The sequence below is a fragment of the Carettochelys insculpta genome, chromosome 30 (genome assembly GCF_033958435.1).
Source record: "Carettochelys insculpta isolate YL-2023 chromosome 30, ASM3395843v1, whole genome shotgun sequence".
NCBI lineage: Eukaryota > Metazoa > Chordata > Testudines > Carettochelyidae > Carettochelys > Carettochelys insculpta.
Window position 1 is genome coordinate 12,117,909 of NC_134166.1, and position 18,347 is coordinate 12,136,255.

The 18,347-nt window shown below is 65.3% G+C and overlaps 1 protein-coding gene across 1 annotated transcript; it reads right to left on the reverse strand.

Moving 5' to 3' along the window:
• Positions 1 to 2,332: 2,332 nt before the first annotated feature.
• ZBTB32 (zinc finger and BTB domain containing 32) lies at positions 2,333 to 11,598 on the reverse strand. The gene is made up of 6 exons (XM_074981337.1): positions 10,253 to 11,598; positions 4,750 to 4,841; positions 3,830 to 3,916; positions 3,337 to 3,483; positions 3,034 to 3,195; positions 2,333 to 2,568 (listed from the first exon to the last, which is right to left on the reverse strand). The coding sequence occupies exons 1-6, from the start codon at positions 11,596 to 11,598 to the stop codon at positions 2,333 to 2,335; spliced, it is 2,070 nt and encodes a 689-aa protein (XP_074837438.1).
• Between the last annotated feature and the right edge of the window lie 6,749 nt (positions 11,599 to 18,347).

The following is an 18,347-nucleotide window of genomic DNA, read 5'->3' on the forward strand; positions in this document are numbered from 1 at the left end:
CAGGACGCGGGGGCGCCCACCGGCCAAAGACGGGCGGCGACTGCAGCCCCCAGCAGGCATTGCGCCTCCTCTACCCGCCCGACCGCGGGGCATCCTGGGGCATGGAGTCCACCAGTGAGGAACAATAGCTCCCAGCAGGCCTTGGTGCTCCCAGCCGCATAGCGAGTCCCCGATGCATTGTGGAGATTGGAGTCCATGGGGCGAGGGCCGGGCTGCGATGCACCATGGGAACTGTAGTCCGCTCAGGGCCCCCGCAGACGGGGACGGGAGGACTGCAGCTCCCGGAAGGCATTGCGCCACATGCATCCTGGGAAAGGTGGCCCCAGAAGCAGGACAGAGACTTCCAGCGGGCACTGCGGCACCCACTGACCCCGGGCACCGTGAGGCATGGAGTCTGGGATGGGAGAGGCCATGTCACAAGCCGAAAACAATAATGAGGGACTACAGTTCCCAGCAGGCATTTCGGGTGCTGTTGCATGATGGGGTTGCCGTCCCGCCTTCCGCAGGGTACCGTGGAAGTTGTAGTCCTGTGTAGCACTCAGACGGGGACAAGACCGCCGCTCCCAGATGGCACTGCCCATGAGAGAGAGAAGCAATGCATGCTGGGACACGTGGCCCCAGCTGCCTTTCCATCCCCCTGCAGCCCGGCCCTTCAGGCTCAGCATCAATGCGCCATGGGAAGACTGACCTGAACGCTCAGTTTGCTCGTACAATGCCCGAGGGCTAGAGCTCCCATCGTGCACCTGGCTCGTCCCGCCCGCTCAGCCCAGGTCACCATGGGAAATGTAGTTCTGGGACACTGATCCGTCCGTATCACCAGCCTCCCCGGGGCTGAAGGTGAGAAAAAGCTTACAACTCCCAGCAAACACTGCGCTGCACTAGACCGCAATGCACTATGGGGCATGTAGTCCTACCTAGGGCGGCGGGGATTTTGGCACTAGGTGTCCAGCCAGCAGGTGTCACGCTGATTCACGTGTCATGTGCCCCATACAGCCATCGGGGATTCTCCTTGAGGAGGTCCCACTGATGAAAGCCAGGGGATAAGGAAGGAGGACCTGCACGCAGTAGCAAAGCATCTTTTTACTGGAGCGGTTCCCCCACAAGAAATGGCTCAGGCATAAGCCCTTTTAGCCGGCCTGGGGGAGCAGAGACCCCCGTGCGCCTTTCCCAGCTGTAGTCCCAGCGGGTGGGAACCAACGTCTGGATGGCTTTGTGAGACTCTGCGATCACAGGACTCCAGAAGCTAGGTCCGGAGGGGGGTAAAGGCCCCAAGATCAAAGTGCCACAGCGCAGGGATCCACAGACGGTGTGGGACAGAAGCTTTGTGATCAAGAGACAATAACAGAGAATTGCAGTATCCCTGAGACGTTTAATAGGAACTGAGTGCCTGTCCCCCACCCCCCCCACACGATGTGTGGGGCTTGGCCACAAAGGAGCAAGGGACAGGACACAACACACGACGGCCATTGACAAGCTGGGCTGAGAGCTGAACACAATGGTCTAGCAGGCAAGGCTGTGCAGTAGCTGGGGCTTGCTGGCCTCAGTTTCCCCAGCCATGTAATGGGGAGGCACCACCTATGCAGGGCAGGGAGCTTCTCTGAGTCAGTGTCCTTGCAGGGCTCAGTGTGATGGGGACCTGGTCTTGTTGGGATGTCAATGCAGCAGCCACAGCACCAGGGAGTCAAAGCAGGTCAGGGGGCAGGAGAGAGGGACCCCACCACACGAACCCCGGCTTCCTGCCCCGCCCCGGTCTCCACTCCTTGCCTGGAGGCCGATCTCCCACCCCTTCGTAGGCCATGTCCAGTTCTCTGCTTGCAGCCCCGGTCACTTTAGCACTTCCAGGATTCCCAGGGACTAGTGAGTCCCACCTGCTGCCAGTTTAACGCACCTCCCCTCCCGCCCGCTGGGTAATGGCCCTTTCTCAGCTGCTTGTGACTCTGGGACACTGCACGCAGAGAAGCTTCCCAGCCAGCAGGCGCCACTCCTGATGTGCCATGTGCGCCAGGCAGGAGCGTGAGCCGCACAGCCACGTTCTGCAGGTCTAGCCATGCCTGGCTGTGCCTACTCCTGTCTGCGTTGCCATGCCAACGCTGGTCCTTGTACCATGCACCATCGCAGAGCCATGTTGCACGCTGGCACGCCTCCCTGCCCCATCCCCGTGCCACGCACCATCGCAGATCCCCCTCGCATGCTGACGCTGGTGCCTGCCCACTCTATGTGCTCTGCAGAGCTACACGTGCATCTCGCACACCCGCAGTGGTGGCCACCCGCTCTCTGTGCCACGCACGAGTCCCCCGGCACCCCCGGGTGGGCACCGGCCAGCGCAGGCGGCTCAGGAGGAGGTGGAGCAGGAGTAGAGGTAGGTGGTCTCGATCGTCCAGTCCGACGGCAGCTCCTCGGGGCAGTGGCCCTTCATGTGCTTCTGCATGGCGGCCAGGCTGGGGCAGAACTGGCAGCAGAGGGTGCAGCGGTAGGGGGCGGCGCCGCCGTGGGTCCGCAGGTGCTTGATCATGGCGGAGTAGTCGCGGGAGCGCTGGGGGCAGAGCTTGCACTGGAACGGCTTCTCGCCTGCGGGGTGAGGGGGTGTGAGGCCGGCAGCTCCAGCCCCTTCCCCAGCAGTGGCCCGGGGGCGGGGGAAAGGCCTGGGGGCAATGGGGCACTAGGAAGGTGTCTACCCAGTCCCCAGGGGGAACGAAGGGTGCAACACGAGCAAGGAGCACCCCAAATGCCAGGGCCACCCCAGGGGCTGACTCCGGCAGGGGAGGGGCGTGTGGCACAGAGGTTAGTGCCTGAGGGGGTGGGGCGCCTGGCTCGGAGATGACTGATGCCCATGGCAGAAAGGCACACAGCAGGAGGAGGCTGGGGCCCAGGGGAGGGGCACGTGGCGGGGGGGCTGGTGCCCGGGGGAGGAGCACATAGCAGGGGGGCTGGTACCCGGGGCAGAGGTACGCAGCTGGGGGGGCTGGTGCCCGGGGGAGGGGTGCGCGGCTGGGGGCAGGGGTGGGGGCAGCCCCACCAGAGGGTCCCACTCACCAGTGTGCACCCGATAGTGTGTCTCCATCTGGTGCTTGAGGGTGAAGCGTTTCCTGCACTGGCTGCACTCGTAGGGCTTCTCGCCCAGGGGCACCCGCCGAGACCCCCGCAGCCCAGCCCGGCACCCGCGGGCGCAGAGCTCCGCATCCACCAGCCGCTGGCCTGCAGGGACAGTCCGGGGTCAGGGCTGGCTGCTGGCATGCAGGGGCCCTGCCAGCACTGTGGGAAGGGGAGCCCAGGGTCAGGAGTGAGGGGCACTGGCCAGCTGGGGGAGGGGCAGGGGTGCCATGTCCTGGCTGTTACCCGTGTGGCTGCGGCTGTGTCTGTGCAGCGCCGTTTGGCTGGGGAAGCGCCGGTGGCACAGCTGGCAGATGTAGCTCCAAGCACCGGCTGGCAGGGCTCGGGGGCTGCACATCAGGTACAAGCTGGGCGACTCCGTGGCAGCTGCCTCTGGGGAGGAGCAGAGCACGTGGCTCAAACATGGCGGACCACCAGCCCCCACCAGCCCCTCCCCAGTGGACCCAGTTTCCCCCCACCCCACCGGCCCCCCCGGCTTTCCCAGCCCCAGGTGATGCAACAATAACAACCTGCCCGAAATCTCCAGCCCCTCTCCTGTGCTGGAGCAGACTGCCCCCAGCTGGGACAGGTCCCTCCCCGACCCCCAGCTGGGCCTGCCCTGGCAGGGTGCCCACTGTGCCTACCACCAGGGTCCTGCCCATTCTCTCTCCCCCACCCCAGCAGGTCCGTCTCCTGTCCCTGCCCCCTCGGGGTCTCCCCTGTTGGCCCTGCCCCTTACCTCCTGGAGGCACCGTGCTCAGGTGTGGCAGGTCAGTATCACAGCTCTGCTGGGCCCGGCAGGGGGAGCAGGGAAGTGGCTGGGGCCCTGGGGACATGGAGCAACTGTCAGACAGGGAGAGGGGCAGGTGCGGGGGTCGGGCAGGTGGGAGGGGTCTGGGGCAGGAGAAACTGAGGGGGAGGAAGGGGGTCGAGGATCGGGGGAGGGGCAGTTGGGGTGGGGCAGGAGGACTCAGGAGACAGTGCCTGGGAAGCGGGGGTGGGGCTGGTGAAGCAGCTGAGGATCTAGGGCAGGGTCGTGGGAGGGAATGGGGCAGTGGGTGGCTGGGGACAGGGATCCAGGAGCTGCTACAGCCAGTGTGGGGGAAGCTGGGGCAGGGTGGGATAGTTGGTGAGGTCTGTACATGGGTGGCACAGCAGGGGCAGGGCAGAGGGGCTGTAGGGGGTGGCACAGCAGGGGCAGGGCAGGGGTCCGTACATGGGTGGCACAGTGGGGGCAGGGCGGGGGGTCCGTACATGGGTGGCACAGCGGGGGCAGGGCGGGGGTCTGTGTGCGGGTGGCACAGCGGGGGCAGGGTGGGGGTCCATGTGCAGGTGGCACAGCGGGGGCAGGGCGGGGGTCCGTACGCGGGTGGCACAGCGGGGGCAGGGCGGGGGGTCCGTACGTGGGTGGCACAGCAGGGGCAGGGCGGGGGGCCGTATGCGGGTGGCACAGCGGGGGCAGGGCGGGGGTCCGTGTGCGGGTGGCACAGCGGGGGCAGGGCGGGGGTCCGTGTGCGGGTGGCACAGCGGGGGCAGGGCAGGGTCCATACGCGGGTGGCACAGCGGGGGCAGGGCAGGGTCCGTACGCGGGTGGCACAGCGGGGGCAGGGCAGGGTCCGTACGTGGGTGGCACAGCGGGGGCAGGGCAGGGGTCCGTACGTGGGTGGCAGAGCCGCGGGAGTTGCAGGGGGTCCGGACCCCGCTGGGGACTGAGGTCGTAGCCAGAGCTCTTGGCTGGAGCTGCCAGCACCCTGAGCAGAGGGAAACAAGGGGTTAAATGGCCAGTAACCCACAGGTTTCTTGGGGCCAAGTGACATCTGCCACCAGACTCCCCATCTCATCCCATCACCCCCCAGTGACCCCCACTCGTGCCCATCGCCCCGACCCCCTCCCTGAGCCCTGTGACACAGCACGAGCCTTGGGCTCACCACCCCTCCCATTGCTCCTCGGGGGGCTGGAGCACTGGTCCCAGAGCCTGGCCGGTCCCAGCAGGTGATCTGGAGCCCAGCTGCCTTCCCTTCAGGCCACACACCCAGCCAGGCTGGGCACACCCCATGCCCAGCCCAGGCCCCTGCGCTCGTACTCCAGAGTGCAGGATGGGCACCTTAGACCAGAGCAGCAGCCGGCACCGCCCGCGAGAGACCCCCCCAGCAGTGCTGCTGGGAAGTGCTCTAGAACCTCGCTGCTGCGGATCAGAGCAGTTCTGGAGCCCACCCAGCCATGAGCTATGCTCCAGAGAGGAGAAGCAATGTGCTGGAGGAATCTGGACCCCAGGGCAGACCTGAGTCTACTCCAGAACCCTCTTGATTTCTATAGGGCGAGGGAATGCAATGCAAGGGGCTATTCCTGCATGATCTAGAACCCCACCTGCCCATGGTCTGCCCCGAACCCAGCCTGCACCCTGCTGCCTGGCCCTCTGCGCCCTTGTTTTCCTGGGGCTCTAGAATCCTTGCTGCGGCTGCTTTGGGTAGATGCAGCAGCTGGAGGCCGGAGGTGAGAGGCACCTGTGCCTGGGGCCTGTCAGGGCCCCCTGGGGGCTGCCAGGCCAGGGCACTGCCCAGCAGAAGAGATGTGGGGAGAATTCCCCTTTGACGATGTGGCAAGAGCTGTAATATTTTCATGCCCCGAATGTGTGCCTCAGTTTCCCCTATGCAGGGCGGCCCAGGGACAGGCAAGGTCTCGCTCTGCTCATGGCCAGGCTGTAGACAACACAACGGACATTGCCTGGCTGCCAACCTGCACTGGGTTGGTAATAGGGTCACGGCCTCACTGACCCCAGAGGTTGTTCCTGCTCTCTGTGGGGGAGTTGGGCAGGGGCGTGCACAGTGAGGGGCATAGGAGCTGGCATCAGTCCCAGCTGAGTGGGTGAGGCAGCGGTGGCTGCGCCGGACAGAGCAAAGCAGTGTGGCAGGAGGGGCAGCTTGGGAGATGCTGAAGCCACATGGCAGAAGAATGTGAGCCACTCTCAGAGGCCTGGCACACCCCAGGGGCTCCATGCAGGACTGTCCCAAAGCAGGGGGCACAGCCCCAATCCTGCACCTCCGGGACACCCCCACAGCCCTGGCAGGTGCCCAGCTCTGAACACAGGGTGGGCAATGCGGTGCCTGTCCCCTGCTGGGCACCAGAGGGCTCCATGCACCAGCAAACCTTAGCCAGGAGACAGGCTCTGGGCGGCAAAACCAGAGGAACTGCAGTATGCAAACACTTCTGTGCGCCAGGAGAGCCAACCCAGCCCCCAGCCCTGCTGGTGCTGAAAGCTGCCTGGGTGCGAGCGGCACAGCAAGTGGCTCTAGAGCACAAAAAGAAGGTGAACAGCAAGGCAGAGCGAGGGCAATGGCTGCCAGTCTGAAACTCACAAGGGTAGAAACCGGCTGAGGGAAGCCAAAGGCTCTGGGGCCGGAGAGAAGGGCAGCGAGGAGGAGTTTGTGAAATATACTGGAACCAAAGAAGAACCCGAACTGCCCTCTTTTGTCCTGGGAGAAAGCGTAACATCTCCCTGAGAAAGGAGCTTCTGACTCGCAGCTGGGGAGTGGGAAATACCGATTCAGAGGCCATGGGCCTGCTCTGCACTTTAACAAGGCTCAGTGGCAGTGACCAGCCCCGGGACCCCAGAACGGCAGTGGGGATGGCCCCCAAGAGGGCTTGGGGGTGTGGCAAAGAACTGGCTGCCCAAAACTCTCAGTGCGCCACACAAACCGGAGAAGAGGGAGAAGGAGCCCAGAGGTGCCCCCTGCTCGGCTCGTCCAGGGGCCCTGGACGTGGGTATGTTGGAAGGGGGCCAGAGCACAGCTGGGAGAAGGAGTCCCCGGAGGACAGCCTGCCAGTGCCAGATGGATCTAGCTGGCCACAGGACACAGCTCATCACAGGAAGATCTGCCCCATGGAAGGCTGGAAGCTGAACCCAGGACCGTTCAGCCCAGAAAGCAGCCACCCCTGTGCATGAGAGGGTGGCCGGCGGGTGCAGGCTGGGGCGGGGGGGCTGACACATGGTGAGGGGACGGGCATGGCTCAGTGGGGGCAGTGTGCACAGTTTGCGGTGTGTGATGTACTGCCCTGCTCCATGGCTGGGGACAGGAAAGTCACCGCCCTGCCCCCAGGCCCAGCGCCCCACACGAGCCGAAAGGCTCACGTCTTCAAACCACGACCTGAGCACAGCAGCTACGCACCCAGAGCCTGCGGGGCTGCAACAGTGGGGCGGGGGCTGGGGCTGGCAACTTGTGGAAGGCTCAGGGTGGGACTCAGAGGCTGAGAGCTGAGGCTGCCTGATGTCCAGTTGCCTGAGTACCCCCAAGGTCCACCCCCATACACCAGATCCCCCTGCTCCCCATTCACCCTATAAATCCTTGCCATGACCCACCCCTACGCACCAGGTCCCCCTGCCCCAACCCACCCCTACACGCCAGATCCCCTGCCCCGATCCACCCCATGCCCCAGATCCCCCTACCCTGACCCAACCCTACGCCCCCGAACCCCCTGCCCTGACCCACCCCTACGCACCAGGTCCCCCTCCCCAACCCACCCCTACGCCCCAGATCCCCCTCCCCCGATCCACCCCATGCCCCAGATCCCCCTACCCTGACCCAACCCTATGCCCCCAAACCCCCTGCCATGGCCCACCCTTACGCCCCAGATCCCCCTGCCCCAACCCACCCCTACGCCCCAGATTCTCCTGCCCTGATCCACCCCTACACCCCAGGTCCCCCTGCCCTGATCCACCCCTACGTCCCAGATTCCCCTGCCCCGATCCACCCATACGCCCCAGATTCCCCTGCCCCGATCCACCCCTACGCCCCAGGTCCCCCTGCCCCGATCTACTCTTACGCCCCAGATTTTCCTGCCCCGATCCACCCCATGCCCCAGATCCCCCTACCCTGACCCAACCCTACGCCCCCGAACCCCCTGCCCTGACCCACCCCTACGCACCAGGTCCCCCTCCCCAACCCACCCCTACGCCCCAGATCCCCCTCCCCCGATCCACCCCATGCCCCAGATCCCCCTACCCTGACCCAACCCTACGCCCCCAAACCCCCTGCCATGGCCCACCCTTACGCCCCAGATCCCCCTGCCCCAACCCACCCCTACGCCCCAGATTCTCCTGCCCTGATCCACCCCTACACCCCAGGTCCCCCTGCCCTGATCCACCCCTACGTCCCAGATTCCCCTGCCCCGATCCACCCATACGCCCCAGATTCCCCTGCCCCGATCCACCCCTACGCCCCAGGTCCCCCTGCCCCGATCTACTCTTACGCCCCAGATTTTCCTGCCCCGATCCACCCCATGCCCCAGATCCCCCTACCCTGACCCAACCCTACGCCCCCGAACCCCCTGCCCTGACCCACCCCTACGCCCCAGATCCCCTTGCCCCAACCCACCCCTATGCCCCAGATCCCCCTGCCCCGATCCACCCCACACCCCAGATTCTCCTGCCCTGATCAACCCCTATCCCCCAGAACCCCTGCCCTGATGCACCCCTACACCCCAGATTCCCCTGCCTCGATCCACCCCTACACCCCAGATCCCCCTGCCCCAACCCACCCCATGCCCCAGGTCCCCCTGCCCCGATCTACTCTTACGTCCCAGATCCCCCTGCCCCAATCCACCCCTACGCCCCAGATTCCCCTACCCTGACCCACCCCTACACCCCAGATCCCCCTTCCCCGACCCACCCCTACACCCCAGATCCCTCTGCCTCTATCCACCTCTGAACCCCATGTACCTCCTACTCCCTGATATATCCCTACAGCCAGATTCCCCTATGCCCCCCGGCTTCGCCCCTACAGCCCATATCCCCCGCTACCCACCCAGATGCATCTCCACAGCCCCCAATACCTCTCCCCTTCCCCAACCCCCCCGCCTGAAGCTCATTTGCCTGGAGGAAAATGTGAACGGCCCTGGGTTGGGGGAGAATGTGTCATCTAGGAACAACGGGGCCCTTTGAAGTCGGGTGTGTGGGTGTGGGGCCGGCGGGGGGAAACCCCATGGACGAGTCACCCGCCCACCCCTCCCGCGGAGGCCTGCACTGCCGCTCCCTGGGCTCAGAGTGCCTGCGTCACCGGGGAGCCAGGGCCTGAGCCAGGCCGGTGAAAGGACAAGACAAAGAGCTCAGGGGATTTTCCCCCTCCAGCCCCAGGCCAAGGCTGGGGGACCTGGGAGCTCCCCACAGGTAGTGCTTCCCCCTGGGCACCCCCTGCTGCATTGCTGACCCCAGGTTCAGAGGGCCGCTGACTGCGACAGGGCAGCAGTGCTGGGAGAGGCACAGGTGCAGCAGCCCCCGGCCCCCCGCTCTGAGCTGCAGCAGAGCCCGCGACTCCTGCTCTCAAGCGGAGGGCGCCAGGAGGACACCGGGCAGGAAACAAATGACGTGGCCAGTTCCCACGGAGCTGGGCCCACCGCCAACAGTCAGTGAGCCCCAGAGCCACGGCGCCCGGGGGAAGCAGCCTCGTGGCCATGAATCATCCCCCCGCCAGCTCCCCTGCTGTAATGCTCTAGACCCCCAGTCCCCTCCCAGGGACAGAACCCAGGAGTCCGGGCTCCCAGTCCCCCCTCCCCTCCCAGGGACAGAACCCAGGAGTCCGGGCTCCCAGTCCCCCCTCCCCTCCCAGGGACAGAACCCAGGAGTCCGGGCTCCCAGTCCCCCCTCCCCTCCCAGGGACAGAACCCAGGAGTCCGGGCTCCCAGTCCCCCCTCCCCTCCCAAGGACAGAACCCAGGAGTCCGGGCTCCCAGAACCGATGTTTCCTGTAAGCTGGGCACCTGTGCAACCACTCAGGAAGAGCCGGAGCCGGCCCCGGCCCAACCGATCAGCAGAGCGCCCCCCGGTGGGGTTGTTTCTGCTGGTGTTTCACAACCGCACATGCCTCCGTGCACACGAACATTTATTGCGCACGTGGCTGGAAAAGGTTAGCGGGTCCCGAGCTCCCCAGGCCCCCCTCCCCTGAGGCACCCGGTCCTGCTCTGCTCCCCGAGCTGGGAGAGACCCAGCATCCCTGTGGGCTGAGTGTGTGGGTGGCCAGCCAGGAGGTTAGCCGAGCGCCCCGCCGGCCACATGCACGCCTCCACCCGGAGCAGCATGTACTGTGCCCCCGCCGGAAAAATCTAGAGGGACCCTGGATAGACCCCGGGACTCCAGCTCTGAGTGGCTGCCCCCACCCCAGGCTGCTCACCTCTGGTTGTCCAGTTGCTTCTTCCTGCCCGCCGAGCCAGTGGGGGCTCCCGGCTTCCCTGTATCCGGCCCGCAAGGGAAGGGCCAGAGGCAGCTGTGGAGTCCCATCGACGCCGAGAGGGCCGTGCGCCCGGACCCCCGGTCGCCCAAGGGCGAAGGCAGCATCCGCAGCTGGTAGCTGAGCAGTGGGGGGCAGGGCTGGTAGCCAGCGGCCACCCGGCCTGGCCCCCAGAGAGCATCTGGCGGCCAGGGATGGGCGCGGCATTCCGGAGGCAGCGGCCGGGCTGTGGCTGGGATGACGCTGCCCCGCGGTTTGTAGGACTGTTCAAACAGAACCCAGCTGGGTGCCAAGCCGCCATCTTGGAGGTGGCTCCCCTGGCAGTCTGGCCTCACCGGGGCCAGACAGAGCCCATCGTCCAACAAAACGAGGTCGTGGCTGCCTGGCACTACAGTCTCGCCAACAGGGCTGGTGACCACAGACTTTCTCTGGGACGTTCCATCTACTGTCTCCTTCCTCAGGTCTTGGGCATCATCCCCGTTATGGCCGCCAAGCCTGTCACCAACAGCAACCCCATCATGGCCACCAGCCCTGTCACCAACGGCAACCCCATCATGGCTGCCAGTCCAGTCACCAACAGCAACCCCATCATGGCCACCAGCCCTATCACCAACGGCAACCCCATCATGGCCACCAGTCCTGTCACCAATGGCAACCCCATCATGGCCACCAGTCCTGTCGCCAACAGCAACCCCATCATGGCCACCACGCCTGTCACCAACGGCAACCCCATCATGGCCGCCAGTCCTGTCGCCAACAGCAACCCCATCATGGCCGCCAGTCCTGTCGCCAACGGCAACCCCATCATGGCCGCCAGTCCTGTCGCCAACAGCAACCCCATCATGGCCGCCAGTCCTGTCGTCAATGGCAGCCCCGTCATGGCTGCCAGCCCTGTCACCAGTGCCTGTCCCATTGTGAACTCCAGTCCTGAGTGCCCTGAGACACGCCTGCTCCAGCTCCTCCATCTCCAGGTCCCGGGCAGCGGCCAGGAGGCTGGCGAGCTCCTCAGCTGCCACATCCAGGCAGCCGGTGTAGGCGAAGTCCAGGGCCTGTTGGAAGGTGCTGGGCGTGAGGAAGTCCAGGCTGCAGAGCTTGCTGGGGCCCTGCGGCAGGAGGAGCCGGGCCAGGGCACGGCTGGCACAGGCCAGCACCAGGCTGTGGGCCGGGAAGTCCTGGTGGCCCACACGCACCAGTGTGTCGCACAAGGCCCGTACTCGCCTCAGCTCACCGGCCCGGTGCAGCAGCTGCTGTGGGTGGGAAGGGCTGTGCAGCCCAACCCGCTGCGCCATCTCCCTGCCACAGGGCTCAGGGGCACAGCCAGCCACAGAGCCGCTCCTCCATCAGCCCCGGGGCTCTTCCTCCTGGGACAAAGGGAGAGGGAGACCGTCAGGGGGCACAAGATGGCTGCCAGCGTCCAGCAGCAGGAGTGTGCATTGCGGGAGGGCTGGCGGGAGTAGGGGGCGGAGGGTTGGATGGGGGGAGGGTGGCAGGAGTGGGGGCTTAGGGGGGGAGACACTTGGTTTAATTTGGGCTGGTTGGGGGTCCTGGGGGGGAAGCAGTGAGCCCATCCCTCCGAGGCAAGGTGTGGGCTGGCTGGGGGTGGGTGAGCGTGCCCTGCGGGGGGCAGGTCCTGGGCGGGGGGGGCTGTGAGCCGGGGGGAACCTGGGCCAGCAGGAAGGTTGTGAGCACAACCCGCGGGGGTGGCAGGACCTGGGCTGGGGGGAGGGGGGCGGTGAGCCTGGCTGACGGTGGGGGGAGGGGCAGGAGCTGGGCTGGGGAGGGGGGAAGGGGCAGGACTGGGGCTGGGGGGGGCCGTGAGCCTGGCTCGCCTGGGACAGGGCCTCTGCAGCACAGCGCTGTGGGGTTTGGGGTTTTTACTTTGTTGTCTGCGCGGCAGGAAGCTGGGGGGGGCAGCGCCTGGGTCTCTCCAATGCACAAGAGAATGTCCCCCGCTTCCCCCCAGCCCCCCTGCGCTCCCACAACAAAGCCAGCGGCACCGGGGCAGGCTTGGCACATGAAAGCGGCACTGAGGGGAGCAGGGTGCTCTGGGGGGGGTCAGCTGGCAGCCAGCTCGGGGATCCCTGTGTGCCCCATCCCGCCCAGGAGAACTCCCCTTGACTCCCGTGCCCAGGGCGAGTGCTCAGAGCAACCAGCTGCCGGGCGAGAACCTGGATCCCGACCCCCTTGCTGTGCCCACCAGTCCTCGTGCCCCTCCCCCGGCCAGGGAGAGAACCTAGGAGTCCTGCGCCACCCTGCCCTGCCCCACCCCCGCCGACACTTTTCAAAATGCGCTCCGCACTGCTGTCCCCCCCCATGGGGTCGCTGGGGATCAGACCTGCAATTCCCAGGTTGTGTAATGAGAGCCCGATGTGGGGAGACTTTGGTCCTGCCCAGGCACTGGACCCCACTGGCAACCCCAAACCTCCAGCACGACGTGGCCCCCGATGCAGGGGACTGGGCGGAAGGCAGCGAGACGGGCTGTCATAATAGGCACTACCCCGTACACACCAGCTCCACCCGCACCCCCCAGCTCCTGCCCCTCTGCTGGTCTCCCAGGGTCGCTCTGGGCAGGCGGGGGGCTCTGGCTGGGTTCAGCTGGATGCATTCAGCCCCAGCAAACTGCTTTCCACCCACTGCAGCAGGACGGCCCTCCTTGGGCCACCTAAACCCAAGAAGCCACCACTAATATTAGGGCTTTTGCTCAGCCGAGATCAGGGCCTCATTGTGCCAGATGCTGCCGAGACCTGACGGAGATGAAGGCCCTGCTGTGCCGGGAGCTGCAGACAAAGTGAGGGATTCCCCCCCGCCCCACTGAACAGCTGGCAATTCAAATGGACATTGCACACAAAAGACAGTTATGCACTCCATCAGGAAACTGAGGCCAAGCCAGCCTGGGCGATGCCCTGTAGGTGCCACGGGGACTCCATGGCGAAGCTGGAGATTGGGCCCAGGTGGGGTGCATCCCAAACTCACCATGTTGGTTATAATTAAACAGAAAACAATCCCCCAAAGAACCACACCCCAAAACTCCCCCAGTCACCCAGCTCAGACACTTGCAAAGCCTCCTTTGTAGGGCGTGAGCAGAGGTTCCTGGGTCAAAAGGGGGGGGGCTGGGGACCCCGACCTATTTCCAGTGGGGGAACAACAAGGCCCCCCCAAATACCAGCTGCACCTGCTGTCAGAAAGCTGCAGGAGCCTTCATTCCCTCATGGGTACCCCCACATTCCAGGGCACTTGTGAGGTGACAGAAGAGTGCCAGCCCTGGAGGGCCAGTGGCTTGGCCATGTGGCCCCCACACGGCATCTGCCAGCAGCTGGAGTTGCTGTCAACTCAGTAAATTCCTGGTTATTTGGGTACAGACATTCCTCCCCTTTTCCCAGCTCCCCAGTGAATAAGTGCAAAAGGAAAGAGGTTGCAATTAATCCAGGGTTGCCGGAGTATGATAGATCCCAGAGCCCGGATGGGAGCAGCATTAGCCTGGAAAGAATCCCTCCTGGGAATCAGCAGTATAGGGCACATGCCATACACATTAGCAGAGCAAATGGACACTTCTCAGGACTGGCTTTCAAGGGGCTCTGGCCCTGAGCTGAGATGGGGAACATGGGCTGGATTTCTGCCCATTCCTGTCCCTCTGCTCATGGGGTCCGCTGGGCGAGTCCCCCCATTAGTCCAGCCTGCAGCTCAGTGTGCCCTGGCTCAGGGTCGGACAGGGAACAGGGCTGCACCCCAGGTCTGTGGGGACACTTAGGACTGTCCTCAGGGCAGGGAATGGGCTTCTGGTCTGCTGGGGCAGCACCTGGCACAATGGGGCTGGGGGGCCAGCACACACCAATGGAGGCCTGAGATTGGGACCCACAGCTGGCACCTGTGTATTTCAGTCAGGGAGTTAACTACACCTGGCAGGTTAATCCCATGGGAGCCCTGCCTCGGTTTCCCTCCCTTGCAGCCGCACGCCCTGCATAGTCTCATGGGCAGCAGGCCTGAAGAGTGGGATAGGGACCCCTGCAGGACTCCAGGTGCTGGAAAACAAGAGGCGCTAGCTCAGGGGTGAGGAATGGGGCTTGGGCTGTCCCCTCTCACCAGTACAGGCCCCGATCCAGCCCAGCACGTACCGGGAACGGAAGCCCTGCATTGGTGGCACGAGTTGCTGCTCAGCAGCTGGGGCGCAGCAAGGACCAGCAGCGGCTCCCCAGACAGAGCAGGGACCAGCGGAAGATCCCCAGGCACAGCAAGGACCAGAGGTGGGTCCCCAGGCACAGCAAGGACCAGCAGTGGGTCCCAGACACAGCAGCGGGGGGCCAGCAGCTCACACAGCTACTCTCCCCAGCGCTCCCCGGGGGCCCAGAGGGGCTGCCCCCATCGGAAAGGCTTACGCATGCCGCGGCGGGGAGACAGCAAGCGTGGGACATCCTGTGCATGACATGAGGAAACAGCCGTGCCCAGAGCCTAGAGAGAAGAGAAAGAGCAAGGCACAGCTCCCCGCGGGATTGGTCCCTGCCGCAGTCCTGCCAGAGCCCAGGCCCTGCCACTCACCCCATCCAGGGACACCGAGCCAGCCCCGTCCATGCTCCCCTCGCTGCAGGTGCCTCTTCCACTGACAGCCCTGTCAATCAGATGTCAAGGTCTTGGGTCCCGTCGAAGGGCCAGGGGACCCACCCACCCCTGCCATTGGCTGGGGGAGGTGTCTGGTGAGCTCGCATTGGACACAGGGAGCTGTCAGTGAGGACCAATCTGGCACCACCCTGAGGGATATGAGTTTTCAGAGAAAAAAATGATGTTTTCTTTGAAGGGAAACTTGATTTTTTTTTTTGAGCTAAGATGCAGCCACCTCTGAGGTGAGGCAACTGGGGAACAGCCACACAGAACACTGCATGGAGACAGCTCACCTAGCACTGGGATGCAGCCAGCTCTGAGGTGAGGCAGATGGGGAGCAGCCGCACAGAGCGCTGCATGTGGACAGCTCGCCTAGCACTGGGATGCAGCCAGCTCTGGGGCAGGGCAGCTGGGGAACAGACGTTAAATACAGGGAGACTGAATACACACACACCCAGTGACTGGGAGGGGAAGACTTGGGATCCAGTTTTTCCACCCGCCCACACCCTCGCCCATTTCACCAGGGCCCCTCGCTGGCAGGGGGGGCTGCCTTGTCCCACTGCCGCCCTCACAGCAGGATTTCTTCCTCTGTTGGGGGTGCCAGGCTGAGCCCAGGCCTAGCAGCTTCCCACTGGTGGGGGGGAATCTGCAGCATGAGGAGGTTGCCCCTGAAAAACACTGTTCCCTTCCCCGGCCCAGACCCTACTCTAGCCTGACCCCCACACGTCCTAGCAGTCCTCACTGTTCCACCCCAGCTGTGCCTGTACACCCTCTGCCTGGCTGGGGGCCGGGAGCCCCCATCTGGCCCCAAGGCAGGGAAGGGGCTGGCTTGGGGGCGGGGCAGGCACATATGCAGGGATTCTGCCCCCTCCCTGCACCCTCCCTCCCGAGACAGACCCGAAAAGGGCTGGTTTTAGTTTCCCAGAGAAACAAAAGTGAAGGGGGTTGGGGCAGGCAGGGGCTGAAGACGAATCAACACCTGGGCCTGTGGCAGGGCAGGCGCTGGCTGACACATCCCTAGCTCCAAGGGGGTGGGGTGGGACCAAAGGGGGCCCAGACAGGGGTGGCTGTGGGGGCTGCAAACCCCCAACAAGGTTCCCTTTGTGAGTGCCTGGTCCCCGGTGGGATTTTTAGCCACCAGAATGTTAGGGCAGCAGGAGGTGGTGGAGGGCAGCGTGAGAGTGCCTCAGAGAGGCTAAAATTGCAGGAGCCTGGACTCCTGGGTTCTCTTCTTGGCTCTGCAAGGGGAGTGGGCCTAGTGGTCAGAGCAGGGGGCTGGGAGCCAGGACTTCTGGGTTCTCTCCCTGCCCCCAATGAGAGGGTTGAAGCCTAGTGGTCAGAGCAGGGGGCTGAGAGCCAGGACTCCTGGGGTCTCTCCCTGCCCCAGTGAGAGGAGTGGGCCTTCGTGGCTTGGGGTGGGGGTGGGAGTGCAACTGGTCCTCTGGATGCCTGACTTCTTTCACTGACTTTGCTGTCTAATCTTGGACAAGTTCCTTGCCATGACGTACCTCAGTTTCTCCTGTGGCAGAGGGGTCGGGAGGAGGAGCTGGGTAGTAGGTGCCCCTTGGTGGGACCCACTGGGGTTTCCAGCCCCACAGAAGTGACGGCCCCTGGGCAGGGCCAGCGTCTCCCTGGGCTGATTCATAGCGAAAGGAAGATGCAAATAGAAGGGGCTGGGGCCTGTAACTGTCTGTGAAGGGGGGTGAGCCAGAAACTCAGCAATTCACCTCAGGCTGGGGAGACCCACAACTCCTCCGGCCTGGTGTGGGGCTGGTGCAATCCACAGCCCAGATCCCCCATTCTGGTGTGACCCACAGCTGGTGCCGCAGCCCCCCATTGCTGATTCAGCCCCTCTCGCTGGCTGGGGTAGGGACTGTCCCCAAGGCCAGGAACTGGGTGAGTCATCCCTGGCCTCACACCCCCAGTACCTGGCTGGAGGAAGGGGAAGCCCCAGGGGCTCCTGGCTGAGGTGACCCTGCTGCATACCCCAGGGGATTCTCTCTGGGACAGGGACTCCCCCAGCCCCTCGGAGACCTGGAGTTCCCAGCAGCAGGTCAGGCTGGCACAGGCAGCAGCAGTGGTGAAAGGGGGCCTGGCCCCGGGGTGGGGCAGGGGGCAGGGACCCTGAACCCACCGGCCCTAGATCTCAGGCAGCCCTCAGCCCCTGGCCTGTGCACTGGGCCACCCCTCGCCTGCCCGCACCAGTGAAGGGGATTTAGCTGCAGCTTCCCCCTCGCACCCCTCTGCACCTGTCCCGCACTTACAGCCCAGCCATCTCCAACGCCTGGGGCTGGGCAGCGGGGTAGGGGCTGGATGGGGACAGAGCCAAGGGCAGCAGGGGGCGCTGTGCAGCGGGGGTCGCTGCGGGGGCGGGCAGGCGGGTTGGGGGTGGTCTCTCCGGGCAGTCAGTGCCGATCCACCCGAGCGATGCCCGGGCACACTTTGCTCCCCCCGCCCCCCGGGAATGGGCGGTCCCGACTCGGGATTTAAATCCCATCTCGTTCCCTTTTCACTAGGGGACTCCTGCAAACTCCGCGCCGCAGGGGGAGCTCGGCGAGCGCTGGGCTGCGGCCAGCTCTGGGGCAGGGCAGCTGGGGAACAGCCGCACATAACAGCACCTGGGCACCGCTCGCCTGGCGCTGGGGTGCGGGGGCAGCGGCTGGCTAGGGGGGCTGCAGCGGGGTGGGGGGGCAGGACAGAGAAACGGCTCTTGCGGGGGTTTCGTTTCCTGGAAACGGCCCCTCTGCCCGGCCGATGAATCAGCCTCGGCCGGGGCGGGGGCAGGAAACGCTGCCCGGCCGCTCTCGCCAGCTGCCGCCCCTGGCCCGGCCGCCGAACGCTGCGCGTCCCCAGGGGGCGGCAGGTCGGGCGCGGCGGGGGCAGCCGCAGGGCTTGCGAGGGAGCTCGGGGCTGGGATAGCAGAGGGCTGCCGGTCTGGAGCGGGGGGCACCGGCCGCGGGGCGCCGCGCTGCGCTGGGCGGGGGAGACACTCGCTCTCCTGGGACTGGGCCGATGCGGCGGCGCCGGAGCCCGGGCTCCCCCTTGTGGCCCAGCCGGCTCCAGCAGCGCCCTTGCATTCCCCGCTGCAGGCCCTGCCCCAGGCTGGCTGAGCGCCAGGGCCCCCTGGGGGGCTGGGGGGCTGGGGGGCAGGGAACGCCGGGGGCCGGGCCAAGCTGATGTGCGAACGTGGGGGCGCGGGAGGGTTGTACCCCCTGGTGGGGTGGCGTGTTTCCCGCTGTCCTCTAGCGCTGCCTCAGTTTCCCTAGACGGCATCAGTGCACAGTGGTGATGGCAGGTTGGGGGTGAGGACTTCTCACCCGCAGGCAATGCCCCCGCCGCCCTTTGTCACCTAGGCAATCTGGTGACCCTGAGCTGCCCGGGGATCACCCCACAGCCGTGGGCACAGCCCCCTGCAGCCCAGAACACCGGAGCTCCAGCGACCGCC

Excerpts from the sequence above, each read along its gene's own strand:
- ZBTB32 (XM_074981337.1), bottom strand. The coding sequence starts at position 11,598 with ATGGCGCAGCGGGTTGGGCTGCACAGCCCTTCCCACCCACAGCAGCTG. Across the intron at positions 4,842-10,252 it reads AAGCAACTGGACAACCAGAG|GGTGCTGGCAGCTCCAGCCA; the intron begins GTGAGCAGCCTG and ends CCCTCTGCTCAG. Across the intron at positions 3,196-3,336 it reads ACACAGCCGCAGCCACACGG|GCCAGCGGCTGGTGGATGCG; the intron begins GTAACAGCCAGG and ends CTGTCCCTGCAG.